At 37.2% G+C, this 25,837-nt stretch overlaps 1 protein-coding gene across 1 annotated transcript; it reads left to right on the top strand.

Moving 5' to 3' along the window:
- The first annotated feature begins 1,902 nt into the window (after positions 1 to 1,902).
- Positions 1,903 to 19,163, top strand: LOC131002918 (cullin-associated NEDD8-dissociated protein 1). Its single transcript, XM_057929411.1, has 28 exons — positions 1,903 to 2,278; positions 2,396 to 2,565; positions 3,153 to 3,363; positions 5,103 to 5,268; positions 5,378 to 5,507; positions 6,234 to 6,348; positions 6,429 to 6,586; positions 6,657 to 6,780; positions 7,986 to 8,036; positions 8,111 to 8,193; positions 8,737 to 8,821; positions 8,897 to 8,998; positions 9,103 to 9,201; positions 10,944 to 11,054; positions 11,138 to 11,221; positions 11,291 to 11,431; positions 12,357 to 12,449; positions 12,536 to 12,657; positions 12,794 to 12,956; positions 13,652 to 13,891; positions 14,619 to 14,867; positions 14,960 to 15,136; positions 15,237 to 15,383; positions 15,534 to 15,650; positions 17,198 to 17,366; positions 17,491 to 17,568; positions 17,672 to 17,810; positions 18,665 to 19,163. The coding sequence occupies exons 1-28, from the start codon at positions 2,243 to 2,245 to the stop codon at positions 18,759 to 18,761; spliced, it is 3,657 nt and encodes a 1,218-aa protein (XP_057785394.1). The 5' UTR covers positions 1,903 to 2,242; the 3' UTR covers positions 18,762 to 19,163.
- The last annotated feature ends 6,674 nt before the right edge of the window (positions 19,164 to 25,837 follow it).

Below are 25,837 nucleotides of genomic sequence, written 5' to 3'. Positions count from 1 at the left end.
ACATCTGGCCGGGTCTCCAGTGCGCCGCCCGCCTCCTCGCCCCGCGTCGATCCAGCGCTCGCAACGAGCGCTGGAGGTGCTCTTATATGCCATAGGTCTTGTAGGGCTAAAAATACCCCAAAATCGCGTATACTGATAAAATCCGGAATTTTGGTCGAAAAGGCGCTCGAACGCGCGGCCGCATGCCCAAGGCGCGCGATGTCGCGCGGTTCCCACGTGTAGCCGCGTGACGAGGGCGCATGGTCGTCCAGGGATTGCTGCCCGTCGCGCGGCCGGAGCATGCAGCCGCATGCCCGGACCGCGTGACCTACGTCGTGCGCTCCTCGCGTGCGACCACGTGTCCCCCGACACGCGGACTTCCCGACGCTCGTTCTTGCTCATCCGGTGTCCGATTTGAGCTCCGTTTGTGCTTACGGACTCGTCTCTTCGAGTACTTCTCTCCAATATCAACCAAATCTTTCCAAATCGAGTCCAAAAACCTGTAAAAACAGCACGAACACAAACGAGTAGTCTATTCCACAAAAATATGCAAATTAACCAATAGACAACTCAACAACTCAATAAAATCACCCAAAACACTAAATGATAACGCGACATAGGAGTGAAAAATGCATGTCAAACATTGATCCGAGCAGGTGAACATAATTACATCCACATTAGAGGGGGAAAGAGTGATTAATTGGATTAATTAAGAAAAAATAAGGGCACACTTAGTTTTGTTAATTATGCTCTTAAATTTTCTAATTTTTGCTAATAAGGGAAATGACTCACTTTCGTTGGGATGACCCGAAAAAGAATACGACTCATTTTCAGTGGGACGAAATGAGTATTAATGATGAGCCCGATTCACTTTATACATCAATTAACTTAAAATAATTTTTAAATATATTTCACTAATTCACTTTATACACTAACTTATTTTATACATTAATTATATTCTTTTTCTTAATTTTTTTGTTCAAAAGTAATATTCCCTTCGTCCCACTTATTTTGGCACATTTGCTTTGGGCACATAAATTTAAAATAAATAGTTAAGAATGTAAAATGGATAGAGACCACTTATTTTATGTATGTAGAAATGGTAGGTATCACATTTATTTTTGAAAAATACCATCATAAATGGGTCAGATTAAAAAGTAAGGTGTGCCAAGATAAGTTGAACATAGACATAATGAGACGGAGGAATGAGTTACTAAAAAAGACATCAGAATTACCCCCTCCGTCCTAATAGTAGTGTCCCATTTTTATTTTTGGACGGTCCCAATAGTAATGTTTCATTATCTTTTTGACAATATATTCTCATTCTATATTTAAAATTTAAATAATTTTCATCAATCTACTTTATTTATTTTTGGGAAAAGGTGCAAATTGGCCCCCGAAGTAGTAGCCCCTATAGCGTATAACCCCTCTTACTCACTGTGTGTGCAACTAAACCCCTGAACTCCGAGAAAATGGTGCAAATTCCCCCCTCTGACCAAAGGTCGGGGGGAATTTGCATCATTTTCTCGGAGTTCAGGGGTTTAGTTGCACACACAGTGACTAAAGGGGGTTTTACGCTATAGGGGCTATTACTTCAGGGGCTAATCTGCACCTTTTTCCTTTTTTAATTAACTCTCATCTCTCTCACTCAGCCCTCTTTCTCTCTCGGCCACTGCACCGCCGCTAACGGTGGTTGAATCACCAAGTTGTAGGATTATCTTTTATCAGCAACACAAACGATTAATCCATCAAATCGACATTATATAGAAATAACGAAAATGAGAAGGTTATGATCGTTACATTGTGAGAGACGTCAAATTTGGCGATGACGCCGACGCCTTGCCAAACATCACAAACTCGGGGGTCAATCTGCACATTTTCCCTTTATTTTTTAGACACTCTCATGCCCAAAAGCAATGGAACACAAGTAAAAATAACCCCGAAAATGAAATTGTGTATTGGCACTCAACTCAGGTGTACGAACGGAAAGTCTTTTCGTCCTCTGCTTTCTTCACTCCTTTGAACTCCGAAGCCCTCGCCGCCCACACACACACGCACACGCACACAAACTCTACACTGCATCTTAGTGCATGTTTCTCTCTGAAAATCGCCACTGCGTCAAAACGATAATCAACCCGGAACCCTAGCCGTTTGCTGGCTTCTTCGCCGTAGGATCCACTCAATTTTGAAGTGCGCGTCCGAGCATCACAGCCGCTAGAGAGAGATAAAGCGTGCCTGGATTGATTCTAATCGCCTTGCAAGCATGGCGAACTTAGCCTTAACTGGAATATTGGAAAAGGTAAACACTGGTCATTGCTGATTTTGCCCACTTTTCTCTCTCTATGATGTACTCTGGGTATGACATGGTGTGCGTGATTGATATTCTGAATGATTTTGGGGGTGCAACGCAATGCAGATGACTGGGAAGGATAAGGACTACAGATATATGGCGACTTCTGATTTGCTTAACGAGTTAAACAAAGAAGGGTTTAAACTCGATGTTGATCTAGAGGCGAAACTGTCTAACATTGTCATTCAGCAACTCGATGATGCAGCAGGCGATGTTTCCGGATTAGCAGTCAAGTGGTATGCCCTTTGCTTATCAATTTTGTTTAGTTTTTTTTTTTTTTTTTATGATTTATTATCTCTGCTAAGGTTATTGTGAAATTAATTACTACTATTATTTTGAATGATGTTACTTTGATACCCATTTACCCCTCCCTATGTACTCCTGCAGATTGCAAAATTTATATTGATACAAAGCTTCATCCATAATGTTTTTTCTATTTTCTGAGTTTTGGTTCTACTTTTATATTGCTTGATATGGTGGTATGGAAGATTGGTTTACATTGAGCAATGCTTGAATTTCATTGAAGAGATACAGCAAAAGCTGTATCATTAGCTACACATAGTAAATTTATCTTGTTTTTCCAATGCTCGAGTTTCGTTGTGTTAAAGAATGAGCTTTCATGATTACTTATATAATATACAATGTATATTATGAGTTATTTCAAAAGGTGCACAACTATTTTATGAAGTGACTTGTCTGCATGGAAATGGAAAAGTAGCTGCCTTCTTGCTTTAGCCTGGGAGTGTCTGGATCTAGAAGTTTCAGTAGTGTGCTGGTGAACCATAATCTAATTCTATATTGTTATGTTTTCTGTAAATCCTAGTCTTGCTCCCTTAGTGAAGAAAATCCGCGAGCAGCAGGTTCTTGAAATGACCAATAAGCTTTGTGATAAATTGCTCAATGGGAAAGAGCAAAATCGTGATATTGCCAGCATTGCTTTGAAGACAATTGTTGCTGAGGTTCCTAACGCAACAGTTGCACAATCTGTTCTTGTATCAATTTCTCCCAAGTTGATACGAGGAATAGTCACACAGGTCAGTCTGATATATTCTTCTTTCAGTTTTTCCTTCTACTTGACTAGCCAAATACCATCTCAAGTAAATTATACTAAGCTAGTCCAGTCATTTCACTTGTGCGAATTAGTTGAATATGTAGAAGCAGTTTAAGCCTGAACTATATGTCATCATTAGTCTTGAATGATTTCGCTTCAGGTGATAATAGAGGTTTTACTCGTAACTTCCTTTAATGGTTGTTTGTATATTCCAAATTTTCAATTAAACTGAGCCAAAGCAAAGAGTTAGCAACCTTCTGTAGATGATCACTCTTTTGTATGGTGAAGCTTCTTGAGGGCAAAAATTGGGTTTAGATATCTAAGTTTGTGCTCATTACTGTTGGAAATTGGGATCTTAAACGTGTTAAATGATGTTTTTCATACGAGGGTGAAAGTGCTGAAGATATTAAACATTGAATGGTACACCTTTCCAAGGTTTTAAAGGGCAATTTTGAGGTGCGCCTCGGTGAGGGGAGGTCAAAAACTGTGGCTGAGGCAGCACCTCACCTGGTGCGAACGAGGTGCAAGCATCAGCCCAGCTGAGACGCTAGGGGTGTAAATGTTCTTTTCCCCCTATTTTTTAGGCTAATAAGGTCTGAAAGTATACGGGCTTTATGATTTTAGCCTCAATTTTACATGGCTATTAAAAAACAGCCCTCATTAACAAATCAAAAGGAATAAAAATCCTCTAAACGCTAAAACCTAAAGAAAATCTGTTAGAAGAAATCTCCTGCTCCCTCTCTCTCTCTCTCTTAGCCTTGCAGCCCTAGTTAGACTTGAGTTTAGGATTTTAAAGACTTAATGACTTATAATAAGTAGTTAAGAACTTACATTTGCTATGTTTATGTGTTTTCTTATAATAGTAATAATAATAATAATAATTTATTTGTTTTGTATGATTTGTGCCTCGAGGCTTACGCCTCGTGAGGCGGTAGGAAAACTCCTCGAGGCATAACATGTTTTTTAAAACCTTGCTCCTTTCAAATAGCCTAAGTTTATAGATGAACAAGATTCCAGAAGTGCTTCAAAGGTTCAGTTTGGGTATAAGTTCCATGATTGGTCATGTTCCGCTAGTAAGGACCTCATCACTAGATTATCTTGTTTGTCTTGATATGAGTTTAAGTAAATGGAAATTATCTAAACCATGAATGGTTTGTAGGGCAACCCTGCCCTCTGATCTATTGGAGATGGGCAATTCCTTTTTCGTCAATATGCCATGCAATTTGTACTTTGATTCCTTTTGTATCAGCTTGTTCAGTTAACTCAATAGCTTCTTTCATTGCTTTTTGAAATGAAATTCTTCAATTGTCCAACTATAAATTCTGCAAGAATATTAGAGTTTCCATAAGGCTTTGCAATTCTTGTAGCCTTTTAAATTGAGATTCTAGTCTTTCTGGTTTTTCTCTATAAATGTTTGTATTCTAATAAACTGATTTTTCTAATATGCTCTGCATTCATCTGGAGGAATTAAGATTTATTAGATTTACCGTCTAACTATTGTAAGGTAGATTAGCTACTCTCCTGTACAAAATGCATTAGAATGCTGAGAAAGTTATACGAATTTAACACATTTGGTTAGAAAACCTGGTTCCAAAGCTTGGAACATCAGATCAAGGGTTTAATTGTATTGGTTGTTTATCTCTTATTACAGCAACACATACTTGCAGCAATATGTTTTTCTTTTCTCCTTTTTATTAAACTTATTTTTATTTCTTTCTCTAGGGGATGGGCACAGAAATCAAATGTGAATGCCTTGATATTTTGTGTGATGTTCTGCACAAATACGGCAATCTAATGGCATCAGATCATGAGGTGCTGTTGGGTGCACTTTTGCCCCAATTGAACACCAATCAAGCCAGTGTGAGAAAAAAGGCTGTTTCATGTATTGGTAGGATTACTGATCCTAATGTACTCTAGAACAATGTACCCTTATGTTTTGCATTATCAAATGGCCTCATAATATCTTGAGATGGTGTAATTTAAAACTTCTGCTGCAGCATCTCTGGCTTCAAGCTTGTCAGATGATTTGCTGGCAAAGGCTACAGTTGAAATTGTGCGGCTTTTGAAAAATCAGACAACAAAATCTGAAATTACTCGTACGAATATTCAAATGATTGGGGCATTGAGGTAAATTGTTGAGCTGTTTTTCTTTTTTAATTGTTACATGCCTTTATATTACTTTGCTGGCACAACATTTTATACTATACTATGTTCATCTAGTTCTGGTGGATGATATTCTTGTTTCAAGCAACGTTTTGCTTCATTTCAGGAATAAAGTTTTATTTATTGCAATAGTTCATCTCTTAGGTACAAATAAGAGCTGCATCTCCAATCTCCTGTATACCTGTCCTAATTGTTTGAAACAGACACAATTAACTTAAATATTAATTAATTGAATCCTGGGTGAGGTAAATATGCTCAATTCTGAGTGGTTTAATAATCTACTTCTTCAAGGCTGTTGCTTTACTACATGCTACATTGTTGAAGTGAATGAATTTATTGACATTCTTAATACTCATATAGTGTTAGTCTAATCTGTCAGATATGTTGGATATAGATGCTTTGGCTTACTAGATCATGGCTTTGGATTGGCAGAATTCAACATTGCATATTCTCTCTAGGATGTTTTAGTGATGTGGTTGAATACTTAATTTGGGATCTGTTCCAGTTTGCTAATGAAGTTAAACTGAAAAGCAGACTGATTTAGAGGAAGTTTTCTGTTCTTCATTAAGAATACTGTAGATATTTTGCCAAAAATGTTTCATTATATTTCAATATGTGACCTTTTTAAACATATTACCGATCTATGAGGTGTTTCATAGTGAATGATCCTTGTTTCTTCTGGTTTTGAAGCCGTGCTGTTGGCTATCGCTTTGGTCCACACCTTGGAGATGCAGTTCCAATTCTAATTAACTACTGTAATAATGCATCAGAGAATGATGAAGAGCTTCGTGAGTATAGCTTGCAGGTACTTTATTAATTTTTATTTTATTCTTTCACTTCTTTGTTGTATATTTCCTTTAAGGAATCATATATTTTTTTATGTAGGCATTAGAGAGTTTTCTACTTAGGTGTCCCAGGGACATCTCTTCCTACTGTGACCAAATCTTACATCTTACTTTGGAATTTCTGAGTCATGATCCAAATTTTACTGATAACATGGAGGAAGACACAGATGATGAGAGTTATGTGGAGGAGGAAGATGAGTATGTTTTTAATGGCTGGTTTTAATTATGCTGGGGAAAATATGTGCTCATTGCTATTTTATGCTTGCAGTGAGAGTGCTAATGAGTACACAGATGATGAAGATGTGAGTTGGAAAGTGCGGAGAGCTGCTGCCAAATGCTTAGCTGCTTTAATTGTTTCTCGGCCTGAAATGCTTTCAAGACTATATGAAGAGGTATACAATTTATCTGTTTTCATCCTTGCCACTTGCTGTAACATGGAGAGTTCTACAGTTTATGGCTCACCGCTCACATTGAGAGTCTTAGAACTGAAAGACCTGTATGCTGAGAGTCTCAGAACTGAAAGACCTGTATGCTTTGCCCACATAAACTGATTCTAAATATCATACCAATGAAAGCTTTCGCATGGAACTTGATAGATGTCTTGAGAGCTTAGAACATTTTCCCAAAATGAAATGAAACCAGAACATGCAAAAGACGTAGAAGCTTTGAGTGAGCTTTCAAATTTTTTAAAACTGAAGAGAAGCATGCCAATGTACTACTTTTTTGGATTTTATTCTACTCTAAAAGATAAATGTCACGAGACAGTGCTCATATTGTGAGAGCTTGTACTACATTCAATTGGATGCTTGTCAATATAATAACTGCGCTGAATATATTCTGCAATTATTTATTTGGGGGAGGAAAATAGATTGAAAGCCCTGTTGGGTGATCTTTAAGAAAGAGGTGAGCTTCTTATTGGTGTTTATCATATCACACCAATTTTTAATAGCTGAAGATATAAACCATGACAATTAGGCTAAAGAAGACTCATGTGCCTGAGTCATGTTTATGATTATAATGCCTCTGTCCCTGATAAATGTGTCAGTTGGTGACTTGGTGGGCGACACGGGTTTTAAGAAATGTTTGGTAGATAATGTGTTGAGTGGAGAAAGGGACCCGCTATTTTTAGGTGTGGTGTTTTTAAGGGATAAAAGTGTAAGGAGTTGTGTGGGGTCATGTCCCAAAATAGACGTGATACATTTTAAAGGGATGGATGAAAATGGAAAAAAAGTGATGCGCTTCTCAAGGACAAAGGGAGTATAAAATATTTGATATTGGCATTTAGCCTTTTTTGATCTAATTAACTGGTGAAAGTTTGTGGTACTACATATACTGTAAAGGAATTCTTTCTAAATCAAATGTATGATATTGCTACCTGAAGGCAAAGCATCTATTTTCTCTTTATCTTATGGATGCCTTTGTCTCCTTGTCTGTTAATGTGGAATGTGAGATATGTAGACATGATGATCAATCGGATGTCTTTTTCAACATGCAGAAGAAATTCTGGCTCCTTTTCTTTGCCTATACAGTTTTTCATTTGTGTTAAGCTTACAAATAGCTGAATGAATAATAGAGAATGTAACCCCACTCATTTCAGGCTTGTCCAAAGTTGATTGATAGGTTTAAAGAAAGGGAAGAGAATGTCAAGGTATGAATAAATTTTTGTATGTGTATGACAATGAGGTTGCTTCTTCCTTTTGTATCTAATGGAATATGCTACAGATGGATATCTTCAATACGTTCATTGAATTACTGAGACAAACAGGAAATGTTACGAAAGGCCAGATGGATTTTGATGAATCAAGGCAAGTGTGCTCTTCCTCTTCTATTGTTTGGTATTCTTCTACTGTTTCCATAATTCCATTACTAGTTTAATGTTTGTAAAATTTGATAAGCTTCTGTCTGGACCTAAGGCGATCGAACTTTATTATGTTGCATAGTGCTTTTGTTAGGTTCTGGGAACTGTTTACTTTTATAGGAGTTGGTCATTCAGGGAACCTAGGGCATATACACCCTGACTTCAGATGGTTAATAGGATGTTGAATGTTTGATGTTTGTCAAGCAACTCGTCTTGTACATCTTGATTACCTATCTGGAAAATTAAGCCGAAGAAAAAGATCATAGCTGGGGTGGGGTTTAGCATAAACTTCTGTAAACTCTATTAGATGCACATTATCTACTTGTGACAATTACTTAAACTAAAAGTGCCGATATTCTGAAATTTTTCTTCTTTTCTGTTGAACTGATATAACGATGCTCCGTCCATGGAGCAGAAGCAGAATTCCGTTGTCCGCATTTGCTGATTGGAATTTGTATATTTCTTTCTGTTATATTGTAACATTATGCAGTCCCAGATATCTATTGAAGCAAGAAGTGGCAAAGATTGTTCGATCTGTAAATAAACAGTTACGCGAGAAATCTATCAAGACAAAGGTGAAAGATATTACAAGATGCTGTGCGCTATGCTGAATCTTGAGCATGGGAGTTCTCACTTTGGTTGTTCTGCAGGTTGGAGCTTTCTCCGTTTTGAAAGAGCTGGTGATTGTTTTGCCTGATTGCCTTGCAGACCATATTGGATCTCTGACACCTGGAATTGAGAAAGCACTTTGTGTAAGATTTTTCCTGTTTTTCCCTTTCATGTATTTGAGTTTCATCATTTTCCATGTTATCCCAGAAGTTTGATTATATATTTATGCATTTACCTCTATCCACAGGACAAATCTTCTACCTCAAATTTAAAGATAGAAGCTCTTGTTTTTACTAGATTAGTGTTGGCCTCACACGCTCCTTCTGTTTTTCATCCGTACATCAAGGTAATGTCTAATCAAATTGGTTACTGATTTATTATAGTTTCTCAACCATTTGAATAATGGATGTCACGGCACAATTTATTTTTCTGTTCAATATTTTGCTTGAGATCAGTGTTTCTATTTTTATATTTAATTTGGGGAATTTACATGTTTTTAACTGTAATGGATTCTTGGAGAGTATTGTGCTGGAACCTGTGCTAATACTTCTCATGGGACAAAGATCATACTCCCTCCGTCCCATAAAAAATGCATAGTTTTCCTTTTTCGTCCGGCCCATAAAAACATGCATATTCCATTTATAGTAATAATTCTCCCTCTATACATCACAATTAATGTGGGACCCTTTCTCCACTCACCATATTTTACAGAATTTCTTAAAACTCGTGTCGTCCCATATTATGCATGTTTTTATGGGACAGAGGGAGTATAATGGAGTGATTACTCCTATTCTTGTTAATTAATTTTCAGTGTATAGATTTTTATGCAGACAATGGATGTCTAAGTAAATGATTTACAACGCTGATTGATTGTCATGGCACAATTATTTTTTTTAATTTTATTATTGCTTTTTTTTTTTTTTATCATTTTATTGTTTTGGAGGTCAGTGTTTCTGTGTTTATTATTATTATTTCAGGGTATGTACATGTTGCATTTCTTACCGTTTATGGATGCTTGGTGAAGATTGTGCTGGAACTTTATGCTTGATGAGAGAGATCTCATATAATGAAAAATTACTCCTGTAGTTCTTACTACTTACTACCTCCGTCCACAAATAGTATACGACTTTGGGTTCGGCACGGGTTTTAATAAAATAGTTGGTGCATGTGTGTTTACTGTTTAGTGGATAAAGGGTCCCACCATGGAAAAATGAGTGGTTGCGGTTGTATCGAGTGTGGGCCAAAGTGGTTTTGGGGTAAATAAACGGTATTTGGAAGGGTGAAATATAAAAAGAGAAAGTGGGGTCATGTCCAAAAAAGGAAAGTAGTATACTCTTCGTGGATGCCAAATAAGGTAATGGTTGTATACTCGTTGTGGACGGAGGTAGTAATTTCAAGACCTCTATGTAGTCTACATATATGAAAGTAAACGATTGAAGGCTGAATGTTTAATGATAAATGAGGGGTAACTGGACCTCTTTTGCTTTCCTGCCTGAATCTTTGGGTCTTTAGTCTTTGATTCTTTCTATCAGCTATGTGCCGATATGAGGTTTGGTGAACTTTAATACCAGGTTGAAAAACATTCTACTTTATCTCACGTTTTGCGTCAAGTTAGATAAGTAGGTAGGTTGACTTTGCATAAGGACAACAAGTTGACAATTATTACACACCATGTCGATTTCCACAAAATCTGCGCCTAAGGTGAACAGTCCATGTTTCCATTTTGTTTGGGCACCGTTGTACATTGGAATTGCTTACTTCAGCAGAATCTGGTTCATTCCTTAGAGCAGTATGTCCATGATCCTTCCTTTTTTCATCTCTGTTCCTAAAAAGCACCTGGACAGGTGTGCTGTTTGTGCCCATTTATGGATTCCCTAAAAAGTGACTGGAGGATCTATACCTGACCTCAAATCCCAGTCTAAGAAAAAACAAAGCGAGATAAATTTTATCTGTTTTGCCATAATTGATTTTATATCACTCCTACACCGTTCTTGATTTATATATATCGTACTACTGATGTTCATGAATTTAACAAGTTTCTAGTTCATGATGAAATATTATCTTTCTTCTGTATGTCTGTTTTCTTAGGCAATATCTGCTCCAATTATATCTGCTGTTGGTGAACGGTATTATAAAGTTACAGCAGAGGCATTAAGAGTATGTGGGGAACTTGTTCGTGTCGTGCGGCCAAATATTGAGGTTTTCTTCTTATCTCTGAACATTAGCACCAGGTTAGGAGTATTTACCTCTGAAAATATAATTTTTTTAATCTTTTTGACCAGGTTTGTGGTTTTGATTTTAAACCCTATGTCCATCCTATATATGCTGCTATCATGTCACGCTTGACCAATCAAGATCAGGATCAGGTTAGCGAAAGTCTTGTAGCTATATCCTGTGCTCTTTCTATTATCATATCTTACTGTTCTCCTCTGCAGGAAGTGAAAGAATGTGCAATTTCTTGCATGGGGCTTGTGGTTTCTACATTTGGTGATCATCTTGGGGCAGAGCTACCCTCATGTCTCCCAGTGCTTGTTGATCGAATGGGAAATGAGATTACTCGTCTTACAGCTGTTAAGGTTTGTCAAAGTTCTTCTGTAGTCAGTTAATGGATTTTGTTTTATATGACATTTTTCGATTTTTTTTTTCTTTTATATAAAACTATGCGCAACTTGTCATCATTGTATTAGTTTTGCAAATTACTTCATCAACAAGATACGGAAACTGGAAAACTTTTTAATGGACAAACTATGTATGAATATATCCTTAGTTTTTCTTTTATATACGACTATGCGCAACTTGTCATCATTGTATTAGTTTTGCAAATTACATCATCAACAAGATACGGAAACTGGAAAACTTTTTAATGGACAAACTATGTATGAATGTATCCTTAGTTGTTGGATGTTCCTTTATGTTATATGAGTATGAAAAACATATTCTTCTATGTCCAAGATGCTCATTAAGGTTCCAGAAATGGGCATTATAAAATTAGTACGGCGACTGAGGAAATGTGTGGTGTTGTTGGTTATTGGGTGGTCAAGAAGCTGCCTGCATGTGGTCAAAGTTGGAAACAATGTTTTGTTCACTTCAGTGTAAGAATATGATACTCTATGTGTGTGTCCACCAAAATCTGCTTCCATTTGAGAAATGCACATGGATACATGTTGCATTTGGTAACAAAACGCGCTTAAATGAATCTAAGGAAAATTGAGGAATAGGTGCAGCTAGCTATTTAGTGAAAGACTGAAGATTAATATGCATCAAATTGTAAAATGACTTCAGTTGCTGTGACACAAGTCCAATGGGCGGATCCATAAACCGTATTAAGATGATTATTGATGTTGCTCTCATCTAGTTGTTAGGACTTCTTTTTCGTGAGTTTGTTTGAGCATTATTATGAACAAAACATATATTAATCATGTTTGAATGACGCTATAGATTTTTTTTACAGTTTCATTTGCAAAATTGCTGTACATTTATTCATTTTGTTTTATTTTCCAGGCATTTGCTGTCATTGCAGCTTCTCTTCTGCACCTTGACTTGTCGTGTGTTTTAGAGCATGTAATTTCAGAGTTGACTGCATTCCTAAGAAAGGTATAAACTGTTACCCTTCCATAAGCATTTAAATATCATTTCACTGTGGTGTATGCTGAGCTGTTTTCATGTTTCTCCTTGAATAGGCCAATCGAGCGCTAAGACAAGCTACTCTTGGGACACTGAACACACTTATTGTAGGATACGGTGATAAAATTGGTTCAGCTGCTTATGAAGTCATTGTTGTTGAACTTTCAACTCTGATCAGGTTTGTCAATATTTGATTTACTGTCAATGCAGTTGCACTATCACCAAACGTTTGTTGACTTTATTAATTTGCATAACGAGTTAATAGATGATAAGTTGCCTTTCTAAAATGTTGATTCTACATTTTTTCTTTTCAGTGACTCGGACTTGCATATGGCTGCTCTAGCCTTGGAATTATGTTGCACATTAATGGCTGACAAAAGATCTGGTCCAAATGTCGGCCTGACTGTCCGAAATAAAGTTCTGCCACAAGCTCTGACTTTAATTAGAAGCTCTCTGCTCCAGGGCCAGGCCCTTCTGGTACTAACTTTATATTTCATTGATTAGTACATGTTGTAGAAAGTGCAGTGTTGTAAAAAATGATTGGAGCAGCCGCCTTGAGGCGCGCCTCAAGGCGAGGCGGTGCTAAACCGCTCCAAATTACGCCTCTATTATACGCATCTTCTGCACAAGGCGGTCGCCTCGAGGCCTTGATGCGGTAAGGCAGTGATGAGGCGGTGCAATTTATAAGTCACAGCCACAAGTTAAAAGCTTTTCTCTTTAAAATCAAAAGTCCATGCACAGCCGCAATTTATATCTAAAAGTAAAAGGGCCATTCAAATAATTATATTTTAACCCTAAACTAGTGTATTGAATGTGTAAATACATAAAAACTTGCATGGTTGAAAAAACTCAAAGTCACACCAGATAATATTCAACATATAACTCTCTCATCTCCACAACAGATTTTATGCAAATATTTGATGAACTGTATAATTTGGTGTTTTTGAGATACTTTCAACTTTAATTTTAATTATTTTCAAACGTATAAATCCATAACGTATATATTTTTGATTGATATATGTTATTTTTTATATTTTTTTTTATTTTTTTTTTATAATTATTATGATATATATATATATATATATATATATTTGTCTTTGGTGTGAGGCTTACGTCGCACATCCTTGAGCTGGTTTGGAAATCACTTTTACCCTGTCTTTTGGAAATCACAGGCACTACAGAATTTCTTCACTGCGCTGGTTTACTCGGCCAACACAAGCTTCGATGTACTGCTTGATTCTCTTCTTTCTGCTGCCAAGCCATCTGCCCAGACTGGTGCTGTTGCTAAACAGGCTTTGTTCTCAATTGCTCAATGTGTGGCTGTTCTCTGTCTTGCTGCAGGCGACAAAAAATGTTCCTCTACTGTAAACATGCTTACAGATATCTTAAAAGCTGATAGCAGTACCAATTCGGTATGCAAATCTGGTTTTGTCTACACCTTAATTTGCTCCGAAGTTCTATTTACAACTTGCTACCAGTTCTGAAGTCTGTATTATCTAGACGATTGTTATTATGTTCAAGCTTATCTCCGTAAACTTGAACATCTATTACAAACCCTAATTTTCAAACTGGTTCACCCTTGCTGTAAGTATTTGCTTGTTTTTGGAACGTTTTGTTGATCTTTAATGGAAAGATAATTTTATTGAACTATGACTGAGTTTGGTCCCAAAAACTAGAATAGGTAAATGATAGGTTCTAAGATATATGAATTAGGTCTATATAAATGGGACATAAGATATATGAATTAGGTCTATATAAATGGGACAATTACAGATTCTATGAGAGACCTGATTGTTGGATATAATACTTGGTGACTTGTGCCTGTTGACTATGATGATATGAACATGTTGCAAGTAAATACTTAAGCATTACATTCTTTAGATAACTCTGTACATTATCTTTTATTCCACTTGAAGGACACAATTTTCCATTGTGATTTTAGCTTTGCATTCTGTTTTAGAATTTCAGAAATGTATTTCCTTTACTCTTTTTTTTTTCCTATTGTTTTTTCCTCCATATATAGTTCTATCAGTTCATGAAATACATTTGTTTAATGGTGATGGCATTATTCCACAACGAAGTTTGGGTTATATGGTATATATCTAGTGCTCTTATGGTTTCCACCATTCTTTCTCATAGGCCAAGCAGCATCTCTCCTTGTTGTGCTTGGGAGAGATAGGCAGGAGAAAAGATTTGAGTTCTCATGACCACATAGAGAATATTGTTATCGAGTCTTTCCAGTCCCCATTTGAAGAAATTAAATCTGCTGCATCTTATGCTCTGGGAAACATTGCCGTGGGGAATCTGCCTAAATATTTGCCTTTCATCTTGGACAAAATTGATAATCAACAAAAGAAGCAATATCTGTTGCTCCATTCTCTGAAGGAGGTGCTTTCCTCTTCTTAGATCTGTGCATTTCAGAGATGTATAGTTTCTTCTGATTACTTAGTTGTACTTCATAAATACTCTCCTGGTTACAGGTCATCGTGAGGCAATCTGTAGATAAAGCCGAATTTGATGATTCTAGTGTCGACAAGATCACTAAATTGCTTTTTAACCACTGTGAAAGTGACGAAGAGGGTGTTCGCAATGTGGTAGCTGAGTGCCTGGGAAAAATTGCTCTTATTGAGCCTGGAAAACTTGTTCCTGCACTGAAGGTATCTTCATAGAAGAAGTGATGTACTTTTGTCTTTTTATATATACACATCATAGGTGATTTTTCCTGCGAAGTGTAATATACTTGAAATATTCTTGTAGGAGAGGACATCCAGTCTTGCTGCATTCACCCGAGCTACTGTTGTTATAGCAGTGAAATATTCTATAGTTGAGCGGCAAGAGAAAATAGATGAGATTCTGTACCGCGAGATTTCTACTTTCTTGATGCTTATCAAGGATCAAGACCGGGTAATTGTCAGAAACTTGCTTTGAATTGTTCTCAAGAGTCATCAGTTTCCCAATGTTTTGGTTAGGAGAAATGGTTGCATTTTAAATGCCTCATTTGAAGATCCTTGACCATAAATGCAACTTTTTCACTGTTTATTGGTCGATGTGCAGCATGTGAGGCGTGCTGCTGTTTTGGCCCTGAGTACTGCGGCTCATAATAAACCAAGCCTGATAAAGTGTCTGTTACCAGAGCTATTGCCACTCCTATATGATCAAACAGTAATAAAGGTAAGTGCTTCAGTACGATTTGCATATCATAGATAATATACCTTCCAAATTCTATCAGATGCATTCTTGTTGATCACAAGTGTCTTCATATTCTAAGATGTTTGTCTGAACCCAATCCACACTTTTTCTTTAATTTGCAAAAGGTTCTATTTGATACACCGTATAGCTGTATATTTTACATTTTATCCTTAGGTTTCATGTTCAACAATAAAATGGAAAGTATTGTTTTTAATGGATGTGGTTTGAAATTGCCTCCTTTACTTAGTACTCCCTCCGTCCACTAATTGTTGGCCTACTTTCCTTTTTGGTCCGTCCACCAATTTATGTCCTACCCATTTATAGTAAGTCTTTATAATTTTTTAATTGGTGGGTCCCAATAAACAATACACTTTTTCGCCACTCAACTAATAAACAATACACTTTGTGGGTCCCTTTCTCCACTCAACTAATAAACAATATATTTTGTGGGTTCCTTTCTCCACTCACTACACTTTTTCTTAAAATCCGTGTTTTGCCTCCTAGGCCAACAATTAGTGGACGGAGGGAGTATATAATAATGAAGAAAGTTCCTTTCAATTTTACTTAGTAGATTCTTTTCGTTGAACTATGCATCCATTGAATTAAGGGTTAATTATACTTTATGGCATGACCTTTGGGTCAAGTTGCCAACATGGCCCGACCTTTAAAAATCTCAAAACAAACCCCCACCTTTTGAAAAAGTTGCAAATATGACCTGGGCCTAAATTTTTGGGCTCGGGATTCTGATGTCAGAGGCCCGAATCTGACGTGAATTTTACGTGGATTATTTTTTCCATCGAAGCATCAAAAAGATGCCGAATTTGGGCCTCCCACATTAGAATTTCGAGCCCGGAAATGTAGGCCTGGGCCATATTTGCAACTTTAGGTCAGGGTTTTCTTGAGTTTTTTGAAGGTCATGTCATTTTTCAACTCTGCCCAAAGGTTGAGCCAGAAGTGTAATGGCTTTCAGGCCCCTTCAAGTCATATGGATGCTGGATTCTTGACTAAGGAAACAGAAGAGTTCTGGGATGGCTTTTAAGAATTGCTCTTTATGTGGTCTCTTACTTCATGTTTAACCATTCTGTTGTAAGCTTCTTAACCAAAGGATGATTTGACAATTTGCTATTAATGTGGTCTTTTGCTTCATATGTTCTGTCTTGAGTAGAAAATCTATTTAAATAGAAATATGAGATATGTAATTGGAAACGAAAAGCAAATTCTTTTGTGAACTGTAAGTTTTCCTTGTAATTTTGTCAAAGCAATTTGAATTTCTCTTTTACAAGGTTGACTTTTTCTCCTGAATTCTGTTTGCTATACAGTTTTCTGCTTCATAACTATTCATGATGATGTCGTTTCTTTTCTAGTATTTCATTTTCTCTCTTTTTTTGCCCTGCTTAAAAGTAACACCCCACATTTTGTTATCACTTTATTTAACTATAGCAGCAGCATAATAATTGTGTGTATGCTTGTATTTTCTTTAGGAATAGGAATTTTCTAACATATTATTCTGGCCAATTTTCTCAATGCAGAAAGAATTGATCAGGACAGTAGATCTAGGCCCTTTCAAGCACACAGTAGATGATGGGCTTGAATTGAGGAAAGCTGCTTTTGAATGTGTGGACACTTTGTTAGACAGTTGCCTAGATCAAGTGAACCCATCTTCTTTCATAGTACCTTACCTTTTATCTGGATTAGATGGTAAGCGAACTTTTGAAGCACCAATCATCTTCTCCTCTTTCAATATCTGCACTTCCATTCGTTGTTGTATGTGGTATGGAAGTGAAGGGTTGAGTTTAAAACCTAATATTTTCATCGTTTGCAGATCATTATGACGTTAAAATGCCTTGCCATCTTATCCTTTCAAAGTTGGCAGATAAGTGTCCATCTGCTGTGTTGGCAGGTATCTCCATTTATTGTTGTATAGTAGTTTCAAATAGATCTAATATTTACTTCCAATTCTTATGGGTTCAGTAAATTTTAATTGATTTTACATGGACTTTCAGTATTAGATTCCTTGGTGGATCCTCTCCACAAAACCATCAATTTTAGGCCCAAGCAAGATGCGGTCAAGCAAGAAGTAGATCGTAATGAAGACATGATTCGGAGTGCCCTTCGAGCAATTGCATCTTTGAATCGAATAAGGTATATTTATATCTCAAAAGGAATATTTGCCTTTTAAATTTCCCAGAACTCTGGTCATACTCATTGTACATTATGATCAAGATATATCCAGCAAAAGTTACAAATTCTTTATATTTCTAGATGAGGTGGTGGAGCGCTTTTGCTTTTTCTTAGGACTCCCCAAAAATCCTATGTAACCTGCTCCTTTCTATCTCTGCAATTTTTGTTTTAGATGTTATGCCATCTCTGCTCCAGTAGAGTATGTAAATCCACCAACTAAAAAGATAAATCCACCAATTGACATATCCCTGATGTACTAGTTAGTCTTTACATATCCCCAAAATCCACCAATTTACATGTCCTGAGAGATCTAACCTGTTTATGAGATATGCTTTTGCTCTCAGGCCTTTGCAGTACTACTAGGTTTTGATACCTTCCACTAATTATGATGGACTTTGAGGCTTTGTTTACTTTGTTGTGCACCCATGATTATTTTAATTTAAATTACTAAATGGTTGATTTGAGAAGTGGGATATAATTTATCCATATGCTCATTATTGTTATACATGTCAAGTATTTATTAATTTCATAATATCGAACATTCAACCCACAAAAAGATAAATCCACCAATTTTACATATCCCTGATGTACTAGTTAGTCTTTGCAACTTTAGTTCCAGAAAATCCACCAATTTACATATCCCTGATGTACTAGTTAGTTTTGCTGGTATATTGATCTTGATAAACATCCGAGGCTGTCTGCAGACAATGTTTCAGATTAACTTGTCACCTGTATTAGCTAAAATATCTGGAAGAAATTTTGTAGATAAAAGTTTAGTTTTTAATTATTTTACGCTCTGTTTTATCCATTTGCAGCGGAGGAGATTGCAGTCACAAGTTTAAGAATCTTATGAATGAAATTGCCAAGTCCCAGACACTATCGGAGAAATACTCATCCATCCGGAATGAATGAGATTGTTACACCGGATGTGCCTCGGAGACAGGTTTTGATTTTTCCCGGGATAAAAAGAAAGCTGTGATACTGATGAGATGGTATGCCCTTGGATGGGTTGTACTACACACCGTACATGCAAATGCCAACTTCTGACGTAAAGAAAGTGATCCCATAGTATCATTGTCGTCAAATTGGAGCTCCTATCCTCGATTTTTCACCATGAAATCTTCTTTCTACTATGTTGGCTGGTGCTATGTAAATTGGAGATGATAATTCTCAGTTATTTTGCATTAGAAGAGGCAAGATTGAATGATCATGAACATGTTATGTTTTCATTTTCTTGTCCATTGGTATATGATATATCTGTTGACTACAAAACCAAGAAATTTGTCTCAAGAATTCTCCCTATCCCTTGCATTACTTGTAGATTTTTCATCCACTTCTAATTGAATTTACGTGTATTTATTGATTTCCTACAGTATTTATAGGAGGTGTTTGGTTTGAGTGATAAGGCATGATTAATAAAATAATTCACCTTAGTCAAGTGTTTGGTTTGCATGATTGGGTCTGTGATTGATAATTTGGTCTGCATTTAATCAATCAATTGGGTGTTTAATTATGTAACAATAGACATAGTTAGCCAAACTCACATAATGTAGGACTTATATAGCAACTTACATAAAAAGATGACTTTGAGGTGCACAATGCTATGAAAAGACAAAAATACCCTTCATGATACAGTTGTAAAAAATCAACCGTATACAAAGTTGATCAATCGTGTACATATTGTGCACAATTGATCTTGGCAATGCATAATTGAATTAGCTACGTACACAATTGATTAGGTTTGTGCACGGTAAAAAAAATCAACCGTGAAAATGTTATACACTGTTGAATTGTATATACACAGTTGACATATTATTTTTTAATTAGCTTAATTATCATTTATAGGCTAATTTAATTAAATAAATTGATTAATTAATTATTATTGAATTTATTAATATATTTATTAACTAATGAGTTGGAGCTCACTCATAAAAATCTCGGATATTTTTAATACGGAGGTCTAATAAGTCTAAATACAAGCCCGACTCATCATCGGTAATAAAGGGGTCAGTCAATATTGATTTTCTAGTGGAATGAATTAATATTTATGAATTAATTGTGATATGGGCTGATCATAAGAATTACTCCATCCGTCCCAAAAATAATAGCCTGTTTCTTTTGGGCACGCAGATTAAGGAGTGTTGACTTAAGGTGTTAAAGTTGGTGGCCTACCTTTTTAACCATTTAATTAGCAAAAGTAATTGTAACCATTAAGAATGTGGTGCCCCACTTTTACTTTTTTATAAATTTAAATATTCTTTTATTTTTATTACAATTAGGTTTCCCTTTAATTTTATTATCCAAATTCTGTCAAATGCCTAGGGAACGTCTGAAATGATACTGCCCAAAATTTTCAATTCCCTCCTGAATGTTGCGCCAAAAGCTGTAATCACTTAAAAAAATTTCAACACCAAATTTAATTGAATTTTTGCATAGAATTTGAATTTCCCTCTCTTTACAACCACAAAAAGCCTTATAAATAGGCACTGTTAGGTCCTGAGAGTCTCGAATAGGTGTATGGGGGGGGGGGGGAATACACCTATGGGCTATTTTAAATTCCTCAATCAGAGGGATCTCAGTCAGAGATCAAAACGAAACTTTACAAGCAAACAAAGACACCTGTTTTACTGAAAACAGTTTTGATCAAACAGGGTTGACGACTGATACTGAAAGCTCTTCAGTAAATAGTTATCAGTTAAGTTGCTGGAACTTAACTGATGCAAATAAAGGCTTCAGTCGGGTTTGCTAAAACAGAGATGATAACACTCTTCCTGACTATCACAAGATAGATCAGTCAGACTGATATCATACGCAGCGGAAATTAAACTTAGTTTCGCAATAGCCTCGGTGGAGCACGTTGTTGGTCTTTAGGTTTCTCTTTGCAGTTAATCAGTGTTCAGTTTATCAATTTGAAATAACACAAGTAAGAATGTAAAACTGAAAGCTGTAAACAACACAGAGACTTTTACGTGGTTCGGAAAAACCCTTTCCTACATCCACGGTCGGTTGATCAGACCAACAATCCACTCCGCAAGTGCTTAACAGGTGCACTGCAAACCAAACCGTGTGCTTGCCGGGTGCACACAATCGTACCACTGAAGAAAACCCTTCTTCAGTACCCACGCTTCACTCGCGTCGGATTTCTCTTGCTCAGCACAACCCGTGCTAAGACTTCTCACTCAGAGTCAGAGTACCTTCTTGAACTCCGAATCACTCAAACACTCTTTTGGGGGGGGGGGGGAGGTTTGAACGAGTGTCAACTATACTACAAAGAACAAGTTCTTTGAAGCAAGTTTGACCTTTGGCTTCTGGGTAAACAGAGGTTTGCCTAAGGTCTAAGAGAATATGTGTAATCAGCAGTGACTGATTTTGGCTTTGGAATTCTCTTCTTCGATTCAAGCTTTGGGGAGGTTAAGCTTTAGGCTGAGTAGCAATTTCGGCAGAGCTTCAGCTTATATCGTTGAATCGGTGAAGGTTGAAGTGATCCTCGAGCGCTATTTGTAGGAGAACTCTTGAATAGATCCGTTGGCGTAGAACGTAATCAAGATTTCTTCCGTTGGAGAGCAATTCGAATTTGGACTGAGGCTTCAATCTTCGAGGTTCCTTGTCTGGGTGGAAACGGCTCTCTTGATGGACAGGAGATGTGACGTCTCTGAAAAGTAACCACCAGATAGGAATGACCTCTGCAGAGATAAGATCCTAAGATCTCTGCATTTAATGCGGCTATACTTTGTGAGTACGTGACTTCCTCTGAACGTTGGAAGATCAGTCCTAGGAGGAATGTTCAACTGATACTTGACTTTAGTACCAGTCCATTGCGCGCATTAAGTAATCAGTTCCTAACTGATTCTTCAACTGATACTTCAGTTGGTATCTGCAGTCTTCAGTCTTCAGTCCTTCGTTCTTCAGTCTTCAGTCTTCAGTCTTCGACACCGCAAGCTAAACTAGAACCGAACTCTAACACTTGAGTTCAAAACAATTCTAGTCTATTACAAATACGACCTATGAATTTTGGTATCATCAAAACAAGGATTAGGATATTCCACAAGATTCCCAACAACCCTGCAGGTTGATTAAGTTAAGGCGCAATAATAAAGTTTGAGTGATACTGCTTAGGGATTACAAAGAGATTAATTAATGTAAGCTGTCAGAGCTCTAATTAATTAATGGATGTCGGATATTTTAAATATGGAGATTTAATAAGTCTAAATACAAGCTCCGACTCATCACCGGCAATAAAGGGGTAAGTCAGTATTGATTCTCTAGTGGAATGAATTAATACTTATGAATTAATTATGATCTGGGCTGATCATAGAAATTAATTCATTAGAGGCCCATCTTCATTCCTTGTATCTGATCCCTGGACTGGCCCAAAGTCTCCTGAGCCCAGGAAACAGTAGGGGACGCTCAATCACAGTTATTGGTGCCCTAGGACTGTATTTTGTCTATAAATACAGCTGTCTGCTCTCAGAATAACACACACAAAAATTAGGGTTTTGAGAAAGAAGAGTGGGGCAACAATACTGAGTAGGCGGCTACTGTCTCTGGGAGTTCGTTGTCCATCCAACGTTGGGAACTGAGCGGGATACAGTTCAGAAGATCTGAGCTGGAGTCAGTTTTTCGTAGGAAATCAAGTTCTGGCAGTTTCCGAAGAACGGCCATAACTTCCTCTATAGAACTCGGATTTGGACGAAACAGGCGGCCACGGAAAGCTCTTTCGAAAAAGAAGAAGTCGAATTTCTAAATAAAATACGATTGGAGGATATTTGAGGCTTCAAACGAAGGCTTGAAGTTGGCTGACATGTTCAGCGACGAATTGATGAATTCTTAGGAATTCTTCAGGTATTTCTAACTCCAATGTGCAGCATTTAATTTAATAGGAGCATGCTAGGTTTAATCGATGTATGGTGAATTAAGATAATCCAAGAAACGATCCACGGGCAAATAGAGTATTAATTAAGTTTAATATGCTTTCAAAGTCTCCCTTGTACGACATGTTGTTGAGCGCCATCTCTTCCTTGTTGTGGTTGGCAAGCTCTTCTTCTTTCTTTTCTACGGGCAGCTCTGTAAACTCTTCTTCTTCCTCTTCTGCAGGCTGCTCTGTATGGTCAGAGTCAGAGCTCGCTGGAAGCTCTGTAGGCTTTTCTTCTTTCTTTTCTACGGTCTGCTATGGAAAGTTAAAGTCAGAGTCAGATCCAGAGCCAGAGTAGAAAGCGTATGCTCTGGCACGCTCCTTTCCCTCAGAGTCAGACTCAAAATCGTCTGCTCTGTCTTCTGCGAAAACTCCTTTGCAGCTGTTCTTTCTGAAAATCCCCTTGTTCGTACTGTTCAAGGGAGACACAAGTTTTACTTTCAGACTACGACGTCCCTGCATGCACAACATTAAACAAACGGATCAAACGTACCGGCGGGAGAAAGTAAAAGTAACACGAAAAAGCAAATAAAGAAAGCAATTAAAAATGGAAAGAAAGGTAACACAATTAAAAATCCTAAAACCTTCTCCGGCAATGGCGTCAAAATTTGACTCAACTAGAAATACCTCTAGATTGACTTGCAATAGAACAAGGACATCCTAGCGATGGTAAGTTAATCCAGTGTCATCTCTCAAGGAAGATCTTTAAGGGCTTTTAATTATGTCACAAAAAGCGGTAAACTTTGATTATTGAACTAAAACTTATAAAGTAAACTTAACGTGAAATTAAACTTATAATTAACTAGGCAGAAAAGAATGAAAGCAAGAACGTAAGCAAAAGGAACTACTAAACCCTAGGCAAGAATTAAACGAACTTAAGAATTTAAACGCTTCTAACTAAGAATTTAAATAACTTTAATTAAAGCTTCTAATCTAATGAACATAAACTAAATTGCATAATTTAAAGCAAAGCATAAACATAACGAAATTGCATAATTGAAAGCTAAACATTGTTTAAACGATGCAAAGGAATTAACAAAAATACGAAATATCATAAACGTCGCGAGGATGAAATCGTTGTCACTTGATTACACCTTCGAAACAAAAACTAAACTTGAAATCTAACTAGAACAAAGAACTCGAAAACTTGAAGAACAATGAAAACTTGAAAAGCCTAAGTCTTTGGTTGCCTTGCGGAAGGATGATTCTCCAAGGTGGAACGAAAGATTAGGGAAAAGAATTGATTATTACATGAACATTAAGGCCCTATTTATAGACACTCTTTCAACCCTAATGCCGATCAAAAAGGCCTTGCAAAACTGGACTTTTAAATATAAGCATCGTGAAATCAAAGGAAAGTCCAGCTGGCACCGTGCTCTGCAAGTAACGGTAGCTCTGGCAAGAAATCGCCAGCTCTGGAATTGTGTTAACTCTGGCGCGTAAAGTCAGCTCCGGTGACTGAGCTTCAGCTTTGTCAAGTTTGTTCTGCTCTGGAGAATTCAGCTCTGATAGTGAAGTTCAGCTCTGGAGATGGTCAGCTCTAAGTATGGAAGTCAGCTCTGCTCTGATGCAGACCTATCCGCGCAGCTCTGCTCTGGCGTAGCTTCTCAGCTCTGCTCTGGCGCGGACTTTTAGCTCTGGGCACCAGTTTGCGCCTAAGTACGCCATTCTGACCCAAAATCTCCAACATAACACTCTTCCATCTATAAAATCAGAATCTCCTGCAAAGCATAAAACAAACCCATAAACGCACCAAAATCCAGGATATTTAACTCAAAATAAGCACATGCAAACCCCCAAAATACGAACAATTAAGCATAAATCAACCCCGCCCACACTTAACCTTTTGCTTGTCCTCAAGCAAAATCAGTATGAATCCTAGGAAGAGAGCGTTTCACGATGATTATTTCCATCCAAACATTCAACAAGTCGATTCAAAATTTTCCAATCAACATATATCTCTTAGATCATGCAAGTAACATAAAGTTTACGAAGCAACACAACAGTAATGCAAGTAATTCGATCAGACCCAATTCTCCGCTAGAAGTGAATTCCCTAATGTGATCGCCTTTATAATCAATATCTCCATTTTTCACACTTTGTGTGCTTAAACACTTAAATTTCGATAGTTGAGCCATAATTAATGAAATAAAATCATTTGGATGTAATCCAAAGTCTTTTCACGTGTTTTCCCATGCTCATAGTTAGACTAGAGGAGCAGAGACCCAGAGCTGTCATTTTCAGAACTGGCCTTTTCAGAGCTGGCAATTCGTCCAGCATTTTAAACATTTCACAGATAAGGATACGATCGTAGGCAATCACAATGACAACACTCCTTCTAGCATCTACCAGACAAATCACGTTTTACTTGCTTACAACCGTGTTGCAACAAAACTCATAATTCTTTGCACAATCAATAAACATATATCAAGAGTAAAACCAGAATAACCACTAAAGAACACACTAACCCGAAAATCACATCAAAAACCATCTTCTCTTCCACAAATTCATAACAAAATCGCAAGTATCCAAGAGCAAGCTAAGAATAGAGGGACCAATCGCCCAATCGAAAGCATAAGCATCAAAACAAGTCAACCCCCCCACACTTAAATAATGTCATGTCCTCAGGGCAAAAGATATAAAGAGTTAGAAGACGTCCCTGATCATAGGTGATGAAAAACAAAAGCGCTATGGGGGCGGCGAAATGTCGGGTTTGCGGTCTGCGACAAAGTAGAAATGTCAGAGTAGAATTGCAGCGCTGGAAATAAAAACATTAACACCCGGAATCAAAGCAACCGAAGAAGCAACCAAAAACAAGGAAACACAAAAACGGAAAGCAAAGAACAACAGAACAACAGAATTGAAAAACAAACGAAGAAGAACAACATGGGTTGCCTCCCATGCAGCGCTAGTTTTAAAGTCGCCAGCCCGACTCAGAGAAACCCTTAACCGAAATCATATTGAAGCTTCAGCTGCCTTAGTGCCTGTGAACACACATCCTTCTTTATTGCAGCTGTGGGTCCTCCTAATGAGCATACAGTGCTCATCGCATCAAAAGACTTCCTGACCACTCTTT

This window comes from Salvia miltiorrhiza, unplaced genomic scaffold (genome assembly GCF_028751815.1).
Source record: "Salvia miltiorrhiza cultivar Shanhuang (shh) unplaced genomic scaffold, IMPLAD_Smil_shh fragScaff_scaffold_39, whole genome shotgun sequence".
NCBI lineage: Eukaryota > Viridiplantae > Streptophyta > Magnoliopsida > Lamiales > Lamiaceae > Salvia > Salvia miltiorrhiza.
The sequence above is the reverse complement of the archived record's forward strand: the minus strand, read 5'-3'. Positions and strand labels throughout refer to the sequence as shown.

Bases quoted from the DNA above. Each gene is read 5' to 3' on its own strand.
- LOC131002918 (XM_057929411.1), top strand. From the start codon at position 2,243: ATGGCGAACTTAGCCTTAACTGGAATATTGGAAAAG. The intron at 6,781-7,985 runs GTATACAATTTA...CACTCATTTCAG, and splicing joins TTTCAAGACTATATGAAGAG to GCTTGTCCAAAGTTGATTGA. The intron at 17,569-17,671 runs GTATCTCCATTT...ATGGACTTTCAG, and splicing joins TCCATCTGCTGTGTTGGCAG to TATTAGATTCCTTGGTGGAT.